Raw genomic sequence first — 20,194 nt, 5'->3', positions numbered from 1 at the left:
AGGACCAACACTCTCCTTGAGCAGCTGTGTGCCGGCATGGTCAAGTCAAACTTCTATGGCGCCCTCTGGGAGTGCGTCCTGTCCAGTCCTGTGGTCAGACTGCCCGCCATCACCTTTATCCTCTCTCAGTTTGACCGCAAGCTGCCCATTGCTGACCAGAAGTACTTCCTTGGCAACAATAAATCTGTCATGGTGAGTGGTGATTTTTGGAATTTTTTTGCTGCGCTTGGTTGCATGACTGATGAAGCATTATCTCTGTCACACTTCTCAAAAAAGAAAGCAAAAATGATACAAAAAAAACCCCACAGAAACACAGGGCAAGAACATTAAAAACCTTGGCCAGACATTAGTAATCTTTGCTGTTTTCAGATTAATACTGTGGAATGGATTTGTAGCAATGCAAAATCTGAAAGTTCAAGAAAAATGTGTAAATTGTTATATCGATTGGAAATATAACTAATTGATGATGAAATATGAAGAATGCAATGGAAAGTTTCTCACTTGAAATGCTGGATAATTTATCTGTTTTTTTTAAAGAGTTCTTTTTGATGCATCCTGGGGTTATACTGCAGTTGTTTGTGCGACATTCCAACTCTGGAATAAATGTTCATTTCGTAGACGAAGCAAAATCTGTGATGTTGGGGATATTTTACAAATTGTTTGGTTATTTGCACCTACTGGCAGTTTGTACATGACTGAAACTTGAATTAGAATTGAGATTACCAAATTGATCTTTGGTCCAGTGTGCAACATTGAAATAAGACCTTTGAGGGTACAAGGTAATACATTGTATCAACAGTCTGAGAGCAATTGCACTGCATCGCTATACAAATGATGCACAGGATAGAGTGCGTTAGTGAGGGTGCGGCGCACTCGAGAGTATTGACAATGGTGCAACATGCACGAGGCGCAGCCTCGTGCATGTTGCACCATTGTCAATACTCTCGAGTGCGCCGCACCCTCACTAACGCCACGAAATAATCCTGTGCATCATTTGTTTTATAAAATGGGTCGAAAACTAACAGCATTTTTCACGTACCTTTGTGGGTCAATACCAGTCAGCTACATGTAGCACTCGCTCAAAAGTCAAGATGTCCGAAGATGTTCGTCCCAAACATTTACGCACGTCGCACTCGGAAATCTCGCACATATAAGTACTGTACATATAAGAGTACGTACGCCACATGTTATGCACAAGAAAAGTTGGCTGGCAGCCCGAACTAGAAGTTGTTTACAGGATTGACAGCATGTATAGTAGCGCGTGACGCAGTTGTAACAACTGATTGAGTGCGCACTGCTAGTGTAAACATTGTGACGTCAGGCCGTGCATGATCGTAAAAAATAATGCACGCACACGTGACTCATTTCAGCGCTTCCAATTGGCTACATTCTTGAACCCATTTTATAATGGAGGATAATTCCTCTACATATATTTGAAGTCAGATTTGACTAAACAGTAGAGATCAGTCATTGAGAATACATCATTGGTACAGATGGCATTCACAGTGTGGTATGTGACTGTGAATCAAAATATTTGGGTTCAAATTCCTTATACCTGATACGACTGCCATGTGATGTATGTTTTTTCATGTGATATGTAAACAAGGAGGCTAGACTGCAGTAGTGACTGCAACATCTTCCAAGCTGTGTTTGTCTTTGAGAAGGGCAGTTTTGTGCTGTATCAAGAGACCGTGTGGTGTTGGTTGTGTATAATCAGTCACCCACGGCAGACAGATGTTTTATGTATTGTGAAGAGAAGGCTTAATAGTGCTATGCTTGCGTGCTTTCTCAAGGCTTTTCAAGTTTAACAGTATCAAAAGGCAGGCTATACAATTGGCTTGAACTGGATTTTGTTTTGGTTCAGTATTTCTGTGTGATTTAGAATTTGTGATGCTAAGCCAGCCGAATAGTATCTATAGAGGAGCAAATTTGCATGAACCTGTCTTTGTAGACATATGCCCAAAACTTGGCAAAGTCAATATTTAAAGATAATATGGTCGGTCTTTACGGCTAGATGATTTTTTGTTTGTTTGTTGTTTGTTTGTTTGATTTTTGTTTGGAAGATGTTGCTACTTATTACATACTGGTATGTGATAATTTCATTACAATGTTTGTATGATGTAGGGATTCTTTCACTGCTTTAGGAACACTACAAAGGCACTCTTGTGGAGTGCAGACCTCCACACATTATTATATACTCATGCTGAAAATTGACCAATTACCCAATGATAGAAGCCTTTTGTTTACGTCATATCAGCTGCCAGCTACGCGGCGCCTCACCCGAGCAGAGCGCGCATTTAAATGTAGAGCACTTATGCAAACCTAAAATGCGCGGAACTTGAACTCCAAAGTTCATTGACCCTAATGCAAAAAAGATTTAAAAATCCTTAAAAGATCTATAACAATTCCCTGGATCACTACCAAAATTGAATCATCTCTTCCTTGCGTCATTATAAAGTTTTCCTGCAAGTTTCATTCAAATCTTTTCACAACTTTTTGAGTTATTTTGCAAACAGACGAACCAATGCCGATGATCACTTAACCTCCTCCTTCCGTGGCAGAGTTAAAAAAAAAATAGGATGTGCATACTGATTGAAAGTTAATTAAAGTTATCCCTATTAGAAATCATTGCTGAGTTACAATAGATTTGATTTGATTCAACTCATTATTGCAATTATGAATATTTTGTCATAACATTACATTGTGTTCAAATTCATAAAATTCTTTTGTTGAGATGTTTTCATTGCAACTGATTGACAAATTGCCCTACATCGACATAAATAAGCACTTTCAATTCAGTGGTTATTTACATCGATGTAGGGCAATTTGTCAATCAGTTGCAATTACATTGTGTGATGAAAAGCCTGTATCCGAAGTCACTGCCCAAGCAGCAAGACAGGACTTAAATGCATGTGACCACCATAGGGTCATAGGATTTTGTGCTGTTAACAATCAATTTCAGTTTATATAATCAGTTCCTTTTTTGGTTGTTTCTATTTTCAGAGTTCATGACAAATGTATAATATATGTTTGCTTTGTGTGTATATTTCAGGTCCAAGCAGTGTGTGCTGCCCTCAATGACGTGGTTGTTTTAGTCCAGCGCTGCGTCCTTGATCTCATCATGATTTGTTTCCCTATCCACAACTCTGGGGTATCACCCAAGGAACTCCAACAGCTACTCACCGCCTCTCTCAGTGTTCTCCTACGACGAGATATGTCTCTCAATCGAAGACTCTATTCCTGGTTGCTAGGCAACGAGCATGCCAAAAAGATGCAGTCGGCACCAGCTCCTCCTCCCATTCCCTCATCCACGATGGACAAACCTGAAATGACTCATAGACGCACTGATAGTGTCCTAACTAATGATAGCCTCGTCAGTAATGAGGATGAAGGGTCAGAGTACTTTGAGATGTACTCCCGGGCCCTTCTCATTCAGGCCCTGAAGAAGTGGCTCCATGACCCTCCCATTGACCCCTACAATGTAGAGAGCAAGCAGCGTTTCCTCAAGCCGTACCGTATTCTGATCAGCCTCCTGGACAAACACGAGGTCAGTTCACCAATCATTGACGAGGTCCTCGTCGAAGTCTACATTGCCCTCTTCAATCACTGCACCAAGCCCAAAGCACAACTCCAGCCAGACAACTCGGTGGCTTCTCCCCCGGACGCTGATGCGGGTTTCTCACAGAGGGAGATCCTTCAAGGGGCGGAGCGACCGGTCGAATTGATCAAGACGGCAAACCTGCTGTTCAACTCATTTGAGCCGTACTTCATGTGGGACTACGTGGCCAGAAAGTTTGAGCTGTGCTGCCAGCAGAGTGTGCTCCGGAGTACGGGACAGGTGATCGTCTCAAACAATGCCTCCATCAAGGAACTGACGTGTTCAAAGCTTTGCATGCTGGTCAACTTTTTACTGGACATCGTAGCTCTGGTAGGTTGGATCACCTATTCTGGTTGATGTTTGGAAGGGTCAAGTGGTTGTAAAATAAAAGAGCGGGATTAAATCACAGGCTAATCATCTTTCTTGGTTCTCTCTTATATTGAGGGACTATATATAATTTACATTGTTTGTAATAGGAAGAAATTGTGCTCATTGTGATGATTTTTGTCTTACTCAAAGCTGAAGTGTACTAGACTATGAAGTAATCCCATAAAAATGATAGAAGTAATAAGAGTGTACATACATTGTATATAAGTTGCTTCATACTGCTTTCTAATCACTGGACAGTGGTTTGGTCCCAGGGAATTCCCCCTTTGATACCAAGACTAACACGCTGTATTGACAGAGTGCAAGGCAAGAGACACAATAGGGAAGAAATATCTAGAGTTCATATGGTACCTTGGTTTAATTCAAATGTAGTTTTTACCTGTTGTAGGAAACTGGATACTGAAATGCTTACCATATTCGCCCGCGATAAGGCCGCACTATTTTTGATAGATATTAAGTGGTAAACTCTGGATGAGGCCTATATGCCAGCACAACCAAACTATGTGTATTATCTTTCCAACTCAGGTGTGGCCTTATCACCGGTGAATACAGTTATTGTGCTGTTGTTATGGAAATGCTTCTGAATGTACAATATTGCTTTATATCATCATGAGACCATTTATTTTCCTGTCATTGTCTTTGCAGGAAACCTATCCTGAGACCCCCACTGAGTATCTTCCTCAGCTCATGTGTAAGATCATCATGACTCTGACAAACTACTGTAGTTACCTGGACCTCAACGATGTCCACCACGCCCTGGGGCTGTGCCAGAAGCTTCTGACCAAAGTCCAGCCATCCATGGTCACGAGTCCAGAGCCACATGTACCAATCCTTCCCACTTCTGGTATGGCCCAGGATGAGGAACTTCCCTTGACCCTGCTGAAGCAGCTGGAAGGGATTGAGAATGGGTACGACGTCATCGAGAACTTCCAGAGCCATGGCGGGCAGGCCTCCGCTGCGATGTCTTCTTCTATGCCACGGCAGGATTCTGGAGCCTCTACAGAAGAGGAGAAGAGTTCAGAGAAGGCTGCAGCAGAGAAAAAGAGGAGCAGCATCGTGGAGGAAAGTGAACCACCTCAAGAGGAAGGGGAAGATACGGATGAGAGTAGCCGATTGATTGAAGGAGGCGAGGACAGCGATGAGGATTCGGGAGCTGTGCAATCTCTGGACCGGCTGGCTTCACAGCCGCAGAAATTCAGCGAGGCAAACGTACCCCCAACTCGTCCGCGTCGGCCCAACAGCCTGGGTAGCTTCCGCCAGGACTCAAGCTCTCTCCTGGAAGAAATCATGGAGGGACCCGACTCTCCTGAAAAAGCCACGGAGCGGAAGCCACCGGCCCCCAGCATAACCTCCATTGCTGACAGTGACAAAGATGGACCTCCTGTGTTCCTCATGCAGGCCTGTGTTCAATGCTTCCAGACTTTCTTTGCTAAACTCATCACCAAGAAAATCCTGCCCAACGCTGACATCGTCAAGACCTGTCTGGCTAAGGTACAGGTGGGAGAAGTGGTCTCGTCTCCGGTCAAGGCGTCGTCCAAAGAGGCGGAGACTGATGGAGACCACAAAGAAGATGATGAGGAGGAGGAAAAGAAGAGGAAGAAAGTGGCCAAAGGGAAGGAGGAGTTGTCATGGAAACACTGTCATCGGGATCTACTGGAAGATGGTAAAACCAGGACAGACTCAGCACTGACCAGTGATAGAGCTGCCAGAACTTACCTAGGTAAGCTGTAATTGATTTGGTATCAAAATCTCTGTTGTTGCGTACAATGTATTGTATTCTCTTATTTTTCCATTACAGTGTTCTGCAACTTAAAAAAAGTGAAATGTAAACCTATTCGGTTTTAAATAACTGTTACCATCTGTTGTTGGCCATAACTGGGGGGCTTGGAAAATGAGAAGAAAAGATGATTAGATGAGTTATGCAATGAATAAATCAACTATTGTGAAGAACACTGAAGCCCCCCCCCCCCCCCACCGTTATGGCTTTAGTAGACTTAGACATAAAAAGCAGCACCAAAACTTGTGGGTCTGTATTAAACTTATATGAATACCATGGCACATACATGTATTCTTTGAGCCATTTTAGTCATCTCTGTTTAAAAAAAAAGATAAATAAATAAAACTCAAAATAAAGGACAACTGAGATGTATGAAGCCTGCTTTTACAACATGTATCTTCTGTCTGATTACGATGAGATACTGTAAAAGTGGAAATTTTCGCGGTGTTCAAATTTTCGCGCATTTCGCGCAACCAGAAACTAGCGCGAAAATAAAAGCACGCGAATATTTTTGCTTGCCATATGTGCCTGTGCGTGATGTCTTGATTCCGCGGAATTAAAAACACGCGAAACTCTTCCAACCCGGCCAAGCGCGAAAAATTAGTCACGCGAAAATATCCACTTTTACAGTAGACTGTTACTTTCTTAACTCTACAATAATTTTGAATTGAATCTGTCCCTACAGGGGATGTGACTATTGAGTGCCCGTCCTCCAAGGTTCTGTGTCAGGCCTACAGCACTGCCTGTAACCTACTGGTGGAGTTTGCCTGCTTCCCAATGTACTGCAATGAGACCATCTCAGCCTCACTGCTCAAGGCACCAAAGGTCAAAGGTCAGTACTATCGAGAAGGAGTGTCATGTGCGTGAGTGTGCGTGAGTGTGCCAGGAAGAGAAAGTTTTTTCTTGCACTTGATCACACATATGTACTGGAAGCAGATCAGCATTATCTCAGCTCTCTTTAAATACCTCAACTCCCTTGAGCCTTTTGTCATTGTGTATGGCTGTGAGGTGCCTAGTTAGCTTAATGTGAAATTCATCAAGCTCAATGAACTGTGAAATTGGCAGGGAGGAGATTATTTCAGCAGTGCCTGGTTTTGATAGAATATATAGAGAGTAGTCTTTGTCACAGGCGTGATTTGTGTTTAAAGGCTGGCCTCTCCTTCAAGAACAGGCTGAATAAGTTTGAAATGCCTGGCAATGGAGTCTAAACTTGTTTGACCCTTTATTAAAGAGTTCCAGTTTGATTCTTAAAACACCTAATAGGTGGAATGAATGAGGCTTAATCTAATGGTGAATTTTCAGGGGATAAAAAGGTGGATTTTTTCCTTGAACTCCTTCTGTCTTCACTGTACTTTTGTCTTTTAGTGGGATAATAAATCTCTATTATTGCGTTCAAGCTAGAAATCTAAATAGGTACCAGGGAAGATATGGATTGTCTAGAGACTAAATCTTGCCAAATGGAATGACTCAAATGCCAGTCAAAGAATAGTGTGTAGAAATGGATATTATGCACTCAGTCAGTTGAAGACTAGTTCTTAGCATGCTCGAGCAAATGTGTAACGGAAATATGTGTTACTGCAAGATTATCTTGCCCTCAAGGGGTTAATATTTGAGAGATAAGATATCCAATGACTTTCTTGATAATGCATAGAGTGCCTAGAAAGCTTCTTCAGTGTGTGTAGAAATGTGAGGTAAGATAAGGATCTAAAATTGTCTTTTCTTTTCTCTTTTCTATGTTTCTTGACTTTAGTTTTTGAATAAAGTTCTCTGTAGAGCAAATTGACCTGTATGGCATGTAGAGACATTGTTCAGCCACTAGAGACTTGTGATAATACGGTCATTACTGTTTGTAGGAACACATTCATAAAGAAGAGAGTACATTTCTGTAATTACACTGTCCTTGCAACGCGAAAGAAAAAAATTCTCTTCATTCTTATAACTTGCCTTACTGGAGGCGTACGAGTTATGAATAACACGAAAAGAGAATGAAAGGGACATGAGGTATTGGGTATTTGTTCAAACATCATTGTGTCACTGCTTTGAACTGGCCTGCTAATAGCTCAGTGGTAGTGCTGTTTGCCAATAAGCAATAGGTGACGCGCATTCAAATCCCAGGCTAATTCCTTCTTTTTTTCACCTGATTTATTTATTTATTTATTCATTTATCTATTTATTCATTTATTTCCAGCAATAGGGTGGATAGCCCTTTCAGCACGGCTGATTTTCAAAGGGGTCCACTTGACATACATATTAAAATGGTCATAATGATTCAAATCGAGAATACAATTTTTTTAATGGAGAGTAACAGCAAAAAAAGAAAATTTCTGAATTCAAATCTCTGAATTCAAATTTCTGGTTAACTTTAATTATGAACCATGTAGGGAGTGTTCTGGGACTACCGGACTGGCTTCAGAACCTCATCACTTGCTGCTGCTTCGTCCAGGACTTCGATGTCCAGGCAACGTCCGTCTCCACTGTACTGGAGCTCATCGCCTTGACCAAATCGGTCAGTGCTAGCTCGGACACCAAGCTGGTGTTGCCCAACCCGCCCAACTCGCCCCGCTCCGAGTCCGGGACCATCTCAGTAGTCCTCATCCCGGCTATCTCGTCCAAGCACCTTGAGTGCCTCAACTACAGCTCCAACTTCTTCCAGGTACAGACAGACAGATGGACAAACAAACTGACTGATGGACAGACAGACCAGTAAACAGGAAGACAGATGTAGAGACAATATATTAGACTAACAAACAGAAAGACAGATGACCTGAAGTGAGACGGACAAACAAAGCAATAAAAGACAAACATTTGAAAAGAGTCATATATGTATGATTTTTGTTTTTCAGGATTATATTGTAGATACATTTATTACATAACATTTTGTCATATGTTCCTTGAGAAATCATACTTTTTTTTTTTTCAACTGAAATGATAGATTGGATTTTCGGTGCTTAGAGTAATGTGCTTCTCAAGGTAGTGTGAAGGCTAGGGCACTTCAATTCCTTTCTTGTTTACACAAACATGTCAGCTAGGTTGACTGGAATAGCAGTTGATTTCTTTTCTGGCATGTTAAAATTCTCCTAACCTTTAGTGGAATTTGTGTTTGCGATATATAGGAGGTGATTACTCTTCCATCCAGGGTTATAAAGTTAAGTGCCTTGAAATCATTCAAGCATTTGTGAGCAATAACCCTTGCTCATTGATAACAGTCTCCTCCACCTCTACCTCAAGGTATGATAAAATGTATGCTCATGTATACACATAATTAATACCTACAGTGCACTCCTGTTATAACGATCTTGGTTATAATGAAATTCCAGTTACAACTAAGTAAAATTTCACGCCCCAACATTATTCATTCTGTTTTATATCGTCAATTTCTTCGGTTATAATGAAACTTCGTTATAACAAAAAAAAAACTACTTGTCCCAAGGACTTTGTTATAATGGGAGTCAGCCGTATTTCTTTTAATCATGCTTTTAAGTATTCATTTATGTTATGATACACACATTGATGATATGCGATAATAATCTTATTTGTGGAAGTGGAGAAATGAAACAAACTGAAACTTAAAAACTTTCTACCTCATAGCTACACTCATGTCTGTAATCATACAAGCCAGCAGTTGATTTTTTTTTTTTCTGATCTGTTGAAAATTATATTCACGTTTAGTATAAAGGACTTTGTTTGAAGACCAAAGATGAGTAGTTTTGTGATTGTGGTAAACCTTGTCTCCCCTGTATTTCCACCCAGAGAATGGCAGTGTGCCTGTGGTCACACCTCAGCCCCCACACCCCAGAGAGACACGCCCGAAGTGCAGACCTCCTCCACAAACTCCACAATGCCACGCCCGATGCCTTCATCTGTGAGGACATTATCGGCAACTCACTGGTCCAGAGCAGAACAGTAAGGGCGCACTTTCGTACCTCCTTAAGTGTTGTTGTACCTCCCCAAGAGTTGCTACAATCTACCAAGAATAATGAAATGATGCAATCTTTGGATGTTGTAGTATTGTTTCTATGTGCAGGATAAATAAATTTGCCTTGTTTTTTTTTTTTTTTTTCAGTTGATAAAGTCAGATCTATGGGTCTACAAAAAGCAGTATGAGATCTCTAATGGTGATATATCCTAAATGTGTTGATTTGTAAATCTTTAACGTGATTGTTGCTTTGGGTACTTAGTTACGATTTGATGCTTACTGAAGTCGCTTTGATGCAGCTAATGATTTCCAGCTCTTTTAAACCTTGGTGTAAGACTTCACTGCCCACTGACTCCTAGTTAATTATGGGATAAGTGGCAATTTTACCATATTAATGTTTCTTCAGGAGGTCTCTTTATTTTATGATCATAAAACCAGTCACATAGAAACAGTCAGTGAAGTAAGACAGCTGGTCATAAATGCTTAGCTTTCAATATATCTGGAAATAATGAACACTTATGATTACCTTTATTTCAGAGTGTCTCTCTGGAGGCTCACACCAAGTTTGCCCTGCTTTGGCACTTGATCCGGTCTCAGATCCGATCCAGCAGCCCGGCCAGCAAGATCAGAACTTTTGACAGGTGAGTGACGCAGATTTTTGGTCTTTACTAGGTTACGCTTTGCATTCATATAGAGTGAAAGGTTTTTCTGTCTTGTTGATGGTTTGAATTTTTGAAGTAAATGTGTATTTCAGTGAATGATGCAGGGTTAACAAAGAAAACCACATTAATTAAGTGTAATTTGCATTATTTGTGTTGTATGCAAACATAGTACAGAACCACAGAATGTTCATAATGCATATCATATTTCTTTCATAAAACTCACAAATATGTATGGTGTCCACATTTTTACCCAGAAAATTTGCTGCAAATCTTTACTATAGGCTCCTTACATAGACATACATTTTGATGGTAAGTTCTGATCATGGCATTATGAATATGAGATGACTGCACGACTTTGGTGAAGGAACACAGTAATCTTTTGTTTTTATGTAATGAGTGATGTCTTCTATTTCTTGCCAGGTCTTTGCTGGTGGTTCTAGACAGCCTGGAGCACCCCAGCAGCATGATCCGTTCTACAACTCAAAGTTGGCTCCTCGAAGCCATTAACCGTGGTGACATCGCCCGTCTCCTAGAACCCATCCTCCTGGTGCTACTCCACCCGGCAACGGCCAGAGTGTCGGTCCAGTTCCTCGGAGCCGACGCCCTCCGGCGAAAGCAGATGGAGGAAGAGCTGCGGGAGCGTGAGCAGCATCTGGACAGCATCGAGAACCGCATCTACAGCATCAGCAACGTGGACGGAGAGATCAAGTATTATGTCCTGAAGGACGGTCAGCAAAAGTTTGTGATGAATGCAACGAAGCAGGACCCGGTCTTTGCTTGCACCAGTGTGGATGAGAAGATGAATGTTGTGACAAGGAGCAACCTTGGGCTGCGATTCAGCCAGCCGTCTGACTATCACCACAAACCTCTCAGCGTCACCATTAATCCTATGAGCATGAGTGTTCATGCCTCGTTCAGCGACTCGGACAGTGAGGCCAGTGTGCCTTCAGTGAAGGAATCTGGAGGCAGTGCTGAGAGGAGACGCTCCAATGAGCTTGGAGTGAGCGAGAGATTGAAGCCAAGTAGCAGTACTAAAGGGAAAGTAGTTGGGAACAAGAAGCAGGACTCGGGGTCGGAAAGTGCCACGCCTATTCGTGGAAGTGGTGATGGAAGTACGGATGACCTCTCGGTGAGTGATGGATACGAAGAGCCGTCTTATGTGTACAATGAAGAGGTAGATGAGTCAGTGGAAGATGCAGTGAGGAGCATCTTGTATGCCATTGTTGATAAAGTTGTTCAGGATATTGATGAGAAAGAGGTAGACGAGTCCATGCCTCAGATTCCTGAGAGAGAACCTCCTGCATCCACGGTGCCATCTAGTGCAGGACCTGTTCATCAGACCAAACCAATGGTTAGACCCAAATCAGTACCAACTCTGCCCACATCCCCAGTGAAAGGAGCAGAAGAATTTTTGCTGGATGATCTCGAGGGTGCAATGTCTGGCATGGAGACAGAGCCAACCAGTGACTCAGAAATCACATGGAAGTATCCACAGGAGTACTCCTATGCCTTTGATGAGAAGAGGATACGACTGCTACCGGAGTCCAAACTGACTTCTCTACATCCCCTGCAGCAGCACATTCTCCTGTATGTGCAGGTGTATGATGAGGAGCAAATCCTGCATGTCCTCACCAGGTTGAAGTCTATTCTCCACACCTGTGCACGTCAGTTTGTCTGTGCCATGTCCTCCACCAACATCAGCAGCACCAACACCCCACAGCTCATCAAACTTCAGCAGCTCCTTGCCCGCCACAAGCGCTGCATCACAGGCTGGGACTTCTACACGGAGCTGGAGCAAGAGGCGCTGCTCAGCTTCCGCAGCACCACCTACCTGGAGGTGCTCATCCTCACCTGTGTCTACTTCATGCGCAGCTATTACCCCCAGGAGGGCCGCGCCTCAGAGGAAGATGCCCTTGGCAACCGGGATGTCCAGACTGCCAGCATGGAAGTCCTGCAGCACGTTCTCCATGAATTGGTGGATGTTGTCAAGAACAGTGGGCGTGGCCTAGCAACCTTCATTAGCGACCTCCTGGTGCGCTGCAAGGTTCAGAAAGCCGTAGTGTATTGCCTCTTGGCATCAGTCTATGGTGCCAGGAAGTCCAAGTCCTCTTTGGTGGAGAAGGACAAGGCTATCATCCAGGATGCGTCTCCGGTGCTGTCCAACGACGGTGCTCAGACCTTCCAGATCCAGCTCCTCAAGCTGGTCTCCACCATCATCATCCTGGAGGATCACCTCTTTGCTCTCTGTGACTCCTCCATGGAGTCGACGGCCACCTTGGACTCGGAGTGGGAGTACCGCCACCTCAAGTTCCAGTCACAGAACTCTGCCATGGGTTTCCTGAAGGCTGAGAGGCTGTCCTGTCAGGGTCTCCTACTGACCGCTGTACTCAGTGCCCTCAAGCAGCAGCACAATGCCGTCATGCACAGACATTGGATTGCCCTCATGACGGACTCACTGCCCTACCTGGAGAGGGGGCTGCCCAAATTGGTTATCCCCCTTACCACTCAACTCTGCCGCAACCTGGAGACTCTCACTGGACTCTACAAAATGGAGGAGAAAAACAGGAGGTAGGAGATGCAGATAGGAACTTATTGATTCTGATGCCGAGTATTTTGTTATGTCCCCTATATTTCATATAAAGCTCTCCCTCCCTATCTCAATGATATGTGTTAAAGATTATATAGATTGTGATGCTTTTTGCTAGATTTGTTATGTATTATACCCATTTATGTTCCACAGAAAATTTATATACATGGTACCAACAAAAAATAATGCATGTTTTAATACCCTTATTCAGAAAGCTGCCAGATGTATTGTTAATGGTACATAGGTTAACATCTTGTCTGAGTAATATTTCAGCTTTTAGCAACACTAGTTAAACTCAGCAAACCATTGGACAAAACTTTCAGTTGCAGATCATTAGTTGGTTTGAGCACTCCATTTGTATAATTTGAATTGTGGTGTGTCTTTGACCAAAGTTATGACAGGAGATGTATTTCTCTGCATGCTGATTTCAAAACTATTTCTGTTTCACTCAGTAGCCTGAAGGATGACGTCCCCCCAGATCATGTGATCACCATGTTAGAAGGACTGACCAACATCTGCCACTTCTGTCTGTTGGAGTCGACGTCCAACCTGTCATCGATGACCACCAGACACACCCCGTCCAGTCCGGTCAATGAGAGTGAGAGTACACCCACTACTCAGATCTTCAGCTCTCTGATTGGAGCTTTCAGCAGGGACAAGTCTAAGGTGGGACAAGTCTTGTTAAAACCAATCTTTCCAAGCTACAATACTTTGTACTTTCCAAGTTAGTACTCTATAAGTGTTGAACTATGGACTGCAGACCTGGGGGGTGTTTCATCAACGAGTTCGTCGGAGGTTTTCACCGACAAATTTGCTATCAGCCAATCAGACGCAAGGATTTCTGTAGCTTTTAACAGTTGTCAGTGTAAATCACTGACAAAAAGTTTCATGAAACGGTCCCCTTCTGTTTCCTTTTTGCCTTTGATATCTAAACCCACACGAATAGTTAGTGAATCCGCCTTTTATGCATCTTTGCTTTTATGTTGTGTTGAAGACGGTTGTTTCATGATATGATGATCAATTACAGTGTATTGCAGATTTTCTTGTTTCAAAATTTTATGAGGGAGCGTCCCACGATGCATGCAAGTAAGGCTCAGGTGTATGTATTGCTGCAAGACTCAGTTATAGACACAAAAGTGACACATCTTTTCAGTACATAGAGATTAATGCATCTAATCCCATATCATTGTATTATGCCTTGGTACTTGCTGTGCTATGATGTCTGAAAAAAAAAAGAAGATCATTGTGATTTCAATATTGTTAATGCAGTGTCGAATTTGGTAAAATATGCTTTACAATTGTTTTGTTTTTTTTTCTAAGCAAGTTGTAATATGTTTCTCTTTGAAAAAAAGTTAGTTATTCAGACCATACTGAGTCTATTCATGACAAGGAATCATGCCATTTTACATCTCAAAAATCTGTGTATTGTATTTATTAGTTATAAAAAATGAATGATCAGCCGAAATTGAAAATACTACCACGACTGTGATTCATGTCCACTGATTTATGGAAACACCCTCAAAGTCCTGTAACTATAAAACAGATAATGGCCTCTTTATGGTCATTGATGTAGATGTCATGAATTATATCACAAATCTTTCTTTAACCCGATGAGGACGAGTCCCGAGTATACTCGGGCAAGCATCTATGGGAAATGCGTGTTGTAGCAAAATCAAACCGTTCCCAACGGGTTAATCATACCATTCCCCAGGTAGAATATTGACATACCTCATCTTTAATCAATATGTTAATGTAAATTTGAGATTTGCAGTGGGATGTAGAACTGTTGCTTCTTTGCTGAGTACGTATTGACTGTTTGAGACCATTAAATCTGTATGGGGATGTAGAATGGTTGCTTTTATATTACACATACTGAGTGTTTTAGACTGTGTCTTCCATGCTGCTCCAGGGTTCAGCCACGCCTACCAGTGGACCCTCCAGCAGCCCCAAGGCTGAGGCTAGGAAGGGACTCCTTGGCATGCTGCCGAGGATCATCTCCAGCATCGCCAGGCTCTGGAGTGTGGTCCATAAGTGTGAACAGGTGCGAGAAGAGCAGGAGAAGACCACGGACACGCCCACCTTCAGCATGGGCACACCCAAGGTTAGCTGACACCCCTTGACTATTCTCCTCCCTTTTTTCTTTCTCCTCATCTCTTGTTCTTTATCCTTTTGCTTCCTCTTTTTCTTTGTCTTTCTTTTTCACCATCTATCTATCCTTCTCTTCGCTCTAATCCTGCACTGTCCAGTCTTGTTATTTGGAAATTAGGCTTTACACACATAAATTCAAATGTCATCTCTCGATTAACAGCCATTTTTTCTTGCTTCTGTACAATAAGATAATTGGAGTAATTTAAGCTTGCTATTGCGCATAATCATAAAGATCAGCGACTGACAAAAAAAAAAAAAATTGGTATTGATTGTAACTCAGTAGGTAACTCTGTATTGAACAACAATCGATCTCAATTGTCCTAAAACATAACTGTGTACAGTGCACATTTGCAGTATTATTTCATTGTTTACAATTAGAATTCCTTCTTGGTATATTCTGATTTAGTTGTCTTAACAAGAAATTGTACACTGTGAAATAGTCAAACCTACCCATGGATGTCAGTGAACTAGAATATTGGTTCTTGCAACTGATTGACAAATTGCCCCTCCTTGGTATAGATAAACACTAGTTATTCAGCATTAGAGTAGTAGCCATGATAAAAATCACAGGCATACATCCTTGAATTGGATTCAAATCCACAACCTCCTGATTTGCTAAACAGACATTATATCCATTAGATAACAGAGCTTTCACCCATTATTAGCCAGTGATGGTTCTTATCCCTTATTTAGAGTGGCTAATGCATATCTGTTTGGACTAACGATTCTTGCATGAAGTTGGTTTTATTGCAATTAACTGATTGACAACATGTCCTTCACGATGTAAATCATCAGTCATTCAGTGTTTGAGTGATAGCCATGATAAAAATGTGCTTCTTGTTCTGGACAGGCTGTTAGGCAACAGATCCTGGAGCTGTTGAGTCCAATCGCTCTCCTTCACTCCACCAACCTCTTGGCTGCAGTGGGTGTGGTTTGGAGTGACAGCCGCAAGAGACACAAACCAGCCAAGGGCAAGGTCAGTCAGTGGTAGTAGCTTGCTGAAATATACCTTTCCCTTGTGTAATGTCCCAGGACTCTGCCTTTGCAGCTTGTATGTTTGAAAGTGTTCCCAGTAAAATTACATGTATTTTGATATTTTTCAAGATAACATCAAAATTCTCTAAAATGTGCCTAAAAATATATTTGTTATACTTCCTGAAAGTTTTATTAGTTGAGACAGAAGATACTAATTGTAAATTGATTTTGGTGTGTTTTGATGTAATGATAATGTGTTGAATCGTTTGTATGATCTGTTTGTGATGATTATTTCTTATTTGTTTACACAGTTTGGGAAAGTACATTGTGTAGTCCTGGTGATGGAGTTTCACTGTATGATAACACTACCGTGAAGAGAACAAGTTTTGCAAATTCAGGTTGTTGATGAATCAATATCAACATCTGTCACAGATAAATAGGAGTGTAAACAATCCGTAGTGAGTCATTTTCTAGAGAGGGAGAAAAAGGAAGACATTAAATAGTTGCATCCCTGTTTCATTTCAAACTTAAAACAGTAACCAAAAGATGATGGTTTGGTAATCACTGGTAGATCATTAATGTCCCTTGACAAAAGTGAGCAGTTCATATGTTGGAAAGGATATCCATTGAATATAGTGACCATGTCTTCATCCAGGTTCTGGCCCAACCATCAGATGAACAGCTGGTCCTGGTCCAGTTAGTGAGTGCCATTAAGGCTCTGCCTACAGACACTCTGGTCCAGACCATCAAACTGGTCCTAAAGACTCCACCATTCACCATCAGGGATAAGGTTGGTACTGTTCTGGACTTTCATAGTTTGCTGGACTGAGAGGCCATTATGTGGATGTTTGGTAAAGTTGTCATCTAGGGAAGAATATTTAATAACAATGGAAAGAAAGTAGTCTAGTAAAGTTGAATTGTGTGTCAGGACAAATTATATGTTTGCATGGAAATACAGGCAAACCTGTCCATAGTGGCCACCTAAGGGAGATGAAAAAAAGTGGCCTTTAAAGACTGATGTCTGCTAAGGCAGGTTTTATTGTATAATCATTCAAGTCCCCATTTATGTGTGTGCAGACCCACATAATGCAATATTTGTGCCATATCCATTGCAAATGCTTTTGCTTATGTTAAACATACTGCATTTGTAATTACATCAGGAAGAGCAGTGTCACTACTTGGATCTGTGAAATCTTGGTTCAAACATGAAGTTGTAAGAAATATGTCAAGAGAAATTTTATATATGAGTAAAGGCAAGATGAAGCCAGTAGTAACAAAGAGAGAATCATGCATTTATAAGCTTTCTACTTGTAAGCCAGATTGTAACTATAAATCATAAAAGTATGAGATGATCAGAAAGTGAAATGCCTTGAATTCAACATGTTCTGGTCCTGGTTTCATAGAAAGTAGCTTTGATAGCAATTCTATGCTGCAACGGCAAGTGTCATGATAATGACAAGAATTTAGCTTCCTGATTGGCTGTTGCTGTAAGAAGTTGCTATTCTAGCAAGAATTGGTATGATAATGTCTTTTAGGAAATGGGACCCTTGCTTCTTAATCAGTGCTTTCTACAGTGTTATGGTAAAGTTGCACAAACTTGTGTCATACCATCTTTCTGTAGAACCAGCCGGGGTTAGAGGTCAGCATGTTGCAGTTCCTGTATGCTCATGTCCAGAAGATGGCTGTTGGTCCTCTCAGGGACTCCTGGCCGTCCATCCTAGGACTCCTCAAGGATGGACTTCAGCTAAATCTGTCCGCACCAGGACAGTTCCTCCTCCTTGGGTGAGCTTGTCAAGTCAACTTGACATCTGTCATACATGTTGCCTCCTTTTGATTGTATAGGTTATCATGTCAAAAGGGCACATTTTTTTTCTCCGTCGATAGACTGGTGACTCTTACCAATGTTAAGTTTACACCACTGGTAGCTACTCTCTAAGATACTGTAAAGCAAGAAATTTTCTCGGCATGAAATTTTCACAAATTTGAGTCAGTTCCCTTTTTTGTGGCATAAAAGTTTTGCAAATTGCCACTAGCATTCAATTCATAGAATGTAGGCAAGAACTTTTGCATGCATTTTTATTTCGTGAATCCTGGCTCTCGCGAAATTCGTAAAATTAAAATGCAGGCGAAAATGTCTGGTTTTAGAGTGTAATTACAGGTATATAGATTGTAGCCATCTGTGGTGTAAACTATACAGTGTAAGAGGTTCTGCTGTCAAATGTCTCACCCTTGACCAAATCAAATGTTTGTGTAAACACCTGTGATGCATGTGTCTGGTAAACTGTCCCAATGTATATTTCCAGTCTTTACAATCTTGAATATCTTCATGACTTCTTAACTTGATATATAGCATTGTGTGCAAACATATTTCAGTGTTTATAATTGCCTACACTGATTAACAGTGAGAAAATCATGTCTCCACACATATGGTAGGCCCAGAAGTGTATGGGGTCAACAGCACAATATAAAATACTAGTCATTACTGAAAATCATGCTCCCTTGTGGTTTGAATATGAAGACATGTCACTCTGTGGCTGAAAGCTATTATAAAGTCTGTTTGAACACCCTTGTGCATACCTTAATTTGTTTGTTAACCCCTAGAATCCTGAATGAGATTGTCCACAAGCTGCTTCCCTTTGAGGAGCGTAAGGACCAACGTGATCTCCAAGAGATCAGTCAGCGTCTCCTGGAAGCTTGTAACACCATCGCTGGATCCTCCCTGGAACAGACCACCTGGCTACGTCGTAACGTCTCCGTCAAGATCAACGCTGCCCACGAACAGATGGTGTCAGAGTCAGAAGCTGATGGTGAGTCTTGTTAACCCTTTCTGTGCCAGAGGCTTTGAACAGTGTGTACAATGATGTGGGGTTTTTGGCCTTCAAAGCACACAAGGGATTAATGCTTGGATCTGGGGTAAGAGGTTAAAACCTGGCTTTGTCAGTATTGCTCTTTGCAAGGCAACATACATGTAGGTATACGTTTTATATTCTCAAAGGTCTGTAATGTGAAAAGGGAGGTTGAATTTAAATATTCAAATATGTAGCCACGGTCACACTGGCAAAAGATCACAAAGTTTAAGATCGTGATCTTAAAGACCTCAGAGTTTTGCTTGTGTGACTGCAAACTTTGTGTGAAACTTTCAGCGAAACTTCCCATTCAAACTTCCGGATATTTCCCAGTCCCCCAGGCCATCTTCTCAATCTGTGGGCAATGTGAGCGCTATCAACTGAGACTTTGTGAAGTTTGTCCCATTACCAGGCTGCCATCTGATTTGGGCAGTGCCTTTGAAGCTTACAGTCATGGTGATATACTCTTACGTCACAATCACTAGCTCTTTGTTCTTTCTTGCGTGTGTGTACCAGTGACCAAAACTTTGAGAACTTAAAGATTGAGAAGTTTGGCTGCCAGTGATAACGGATGACCAAAGATCGTGGCGACTTCACAATCCTTAACTTCGCGATCTTTGGCCAGTGAGGCCGCGGCTATTGTAAATTTCCTGAAGTGAATTGAGTATCTTGTGTGTTGATTAGGCCTACTGCAATCAATGGGAAAATGTTAAATTAGTTTTGACACAAGTATAATTGTATGCCTTTTGATTTAGCCTCAGACTCAGCAGCTGGCCTAGAGTCAGCAACAGAGGGCGCTGAGAAGGAGAGCAGCAGTGCAGTGACCTCTACCAAGTCAGCGGCCACCAGCACCCCGCCCCCACAGCAGTCCTACTCACAGTACAGTGTGCAGGCTCTTTCTCTACTCGCTGAGGTAAACCAACATAGTTTTTGGTCAGAAACTGTCATTGCTTGAAAAATTTAGAACAACTGGATTTTATTCAGCTGATTTCATCTCTTTGTCAAATTAAATCATGTACAGTGTATAAGTGCAGATTTTAGAACAGGACTTCTTGTGCAGACTAGCCACTTCACAGGGAACTTCAGAAATTCTATTTGGAATCGGACACTACAAAAATAAGTGATGTAAGGATTTTTTTGTTATCACTCTACAGCATTATTTATACTCTACCTCAAGCAGAGAAAAATGGATTTGTTGTGAAGACCATTTGGCTTTTGTTATGTTACTTTTTAAAAATAATATTATGTATCTTTGTCCCCTTAATGATAGCTAATTTGAAAGAAGATTTTGTCATGAA

At 41.7% G+C, this 20,194-nt stretch overlaps 1 protein-coding gene across 1 annotated transcript in view; it reads left to right on the top strand.

Annotated features, from left to right (window-relative positions):
• Window positions 1–20,194, top strand: part of LOC139740182 (protein DOP1A-like) — a 57,043-nt gene that overhangs the window by 29,184 nt on the left and 7,665 nt on the right. The window contains exons 5-19 of the mRNA XM_071650770.1: window positions 3–192; window positions 3,053–3,928; window positions 4,631–5,705; window positions 6,448–6,594; window positions 8,144–8,415; window positions 9,513–9,665; window positions 10,216–10,319; window positions 10,761–12,908; window positions 13,380–13,593; window positions 14,837–15,028; window positions 15,926–16,051; window positions 16,706–16,840; window positions 17,672–17,832; window positions 18,652–18,857; window positions 19,652–19,809. Of these exons, the coding sequence (XP_071506871.1) occupies window positions 3–192; window positions 3,053–3,928; window positions 4,631–5,705; window positions 6,448–6,594; window positions 8,144–8,415; window positions 9,513–9,665; window positions 10,216–10,319; window positions 10,761–12,908; window positions 13,380–13,593; window positions 14,837–15,028; window positions 15,926–16,051; window positions 16,706–16,840; window positions 17,672–17,832; window positions 18,652–18,857; window positions 19,652–19,809 (6,157 nt within the window). The remainder of the gene's footprint in view (window positions 1–2; window positions 193–3,052; window positions 3,929–4,630; window positions 5,706–6,447; window positions 6,595–8,143; window positions 8,416–9,512; window positions 9,666–10,215; window positions 10,320–10,760; window positions 12,909–13,379; window positions 13,594–14,836; window positions 15,029–15,925; window positions 16,052–16,705; window positions 16,841–17,671; window positions 17,833–18,651; window positions 18,858–19,651; window positions 19,810–20,194) is intronic.

The sequence above is a fragment of the Diadema antillarum genome, unplaced genomic scaffold, assembly GCF_040938485.1.
Source record: "Diadema antillarum isolate AM-2024a unplaced genomic scaffold, OU_Dant_1.0 seq00000839_RagTag, whole genome shotgun sequence".
Classification (NCBI taxonomy): Eukaryota; Metazoa; Echinodermata; class Echinoidea; order Diadematoida; family Diadematidae; genus Diadema; species Diadema antillarum.
The sequence above is the reverse complement of the archived record's forward strand: the minus strand, read 5'-3'. Positions and strand labels throughout refer to the sequence as shown.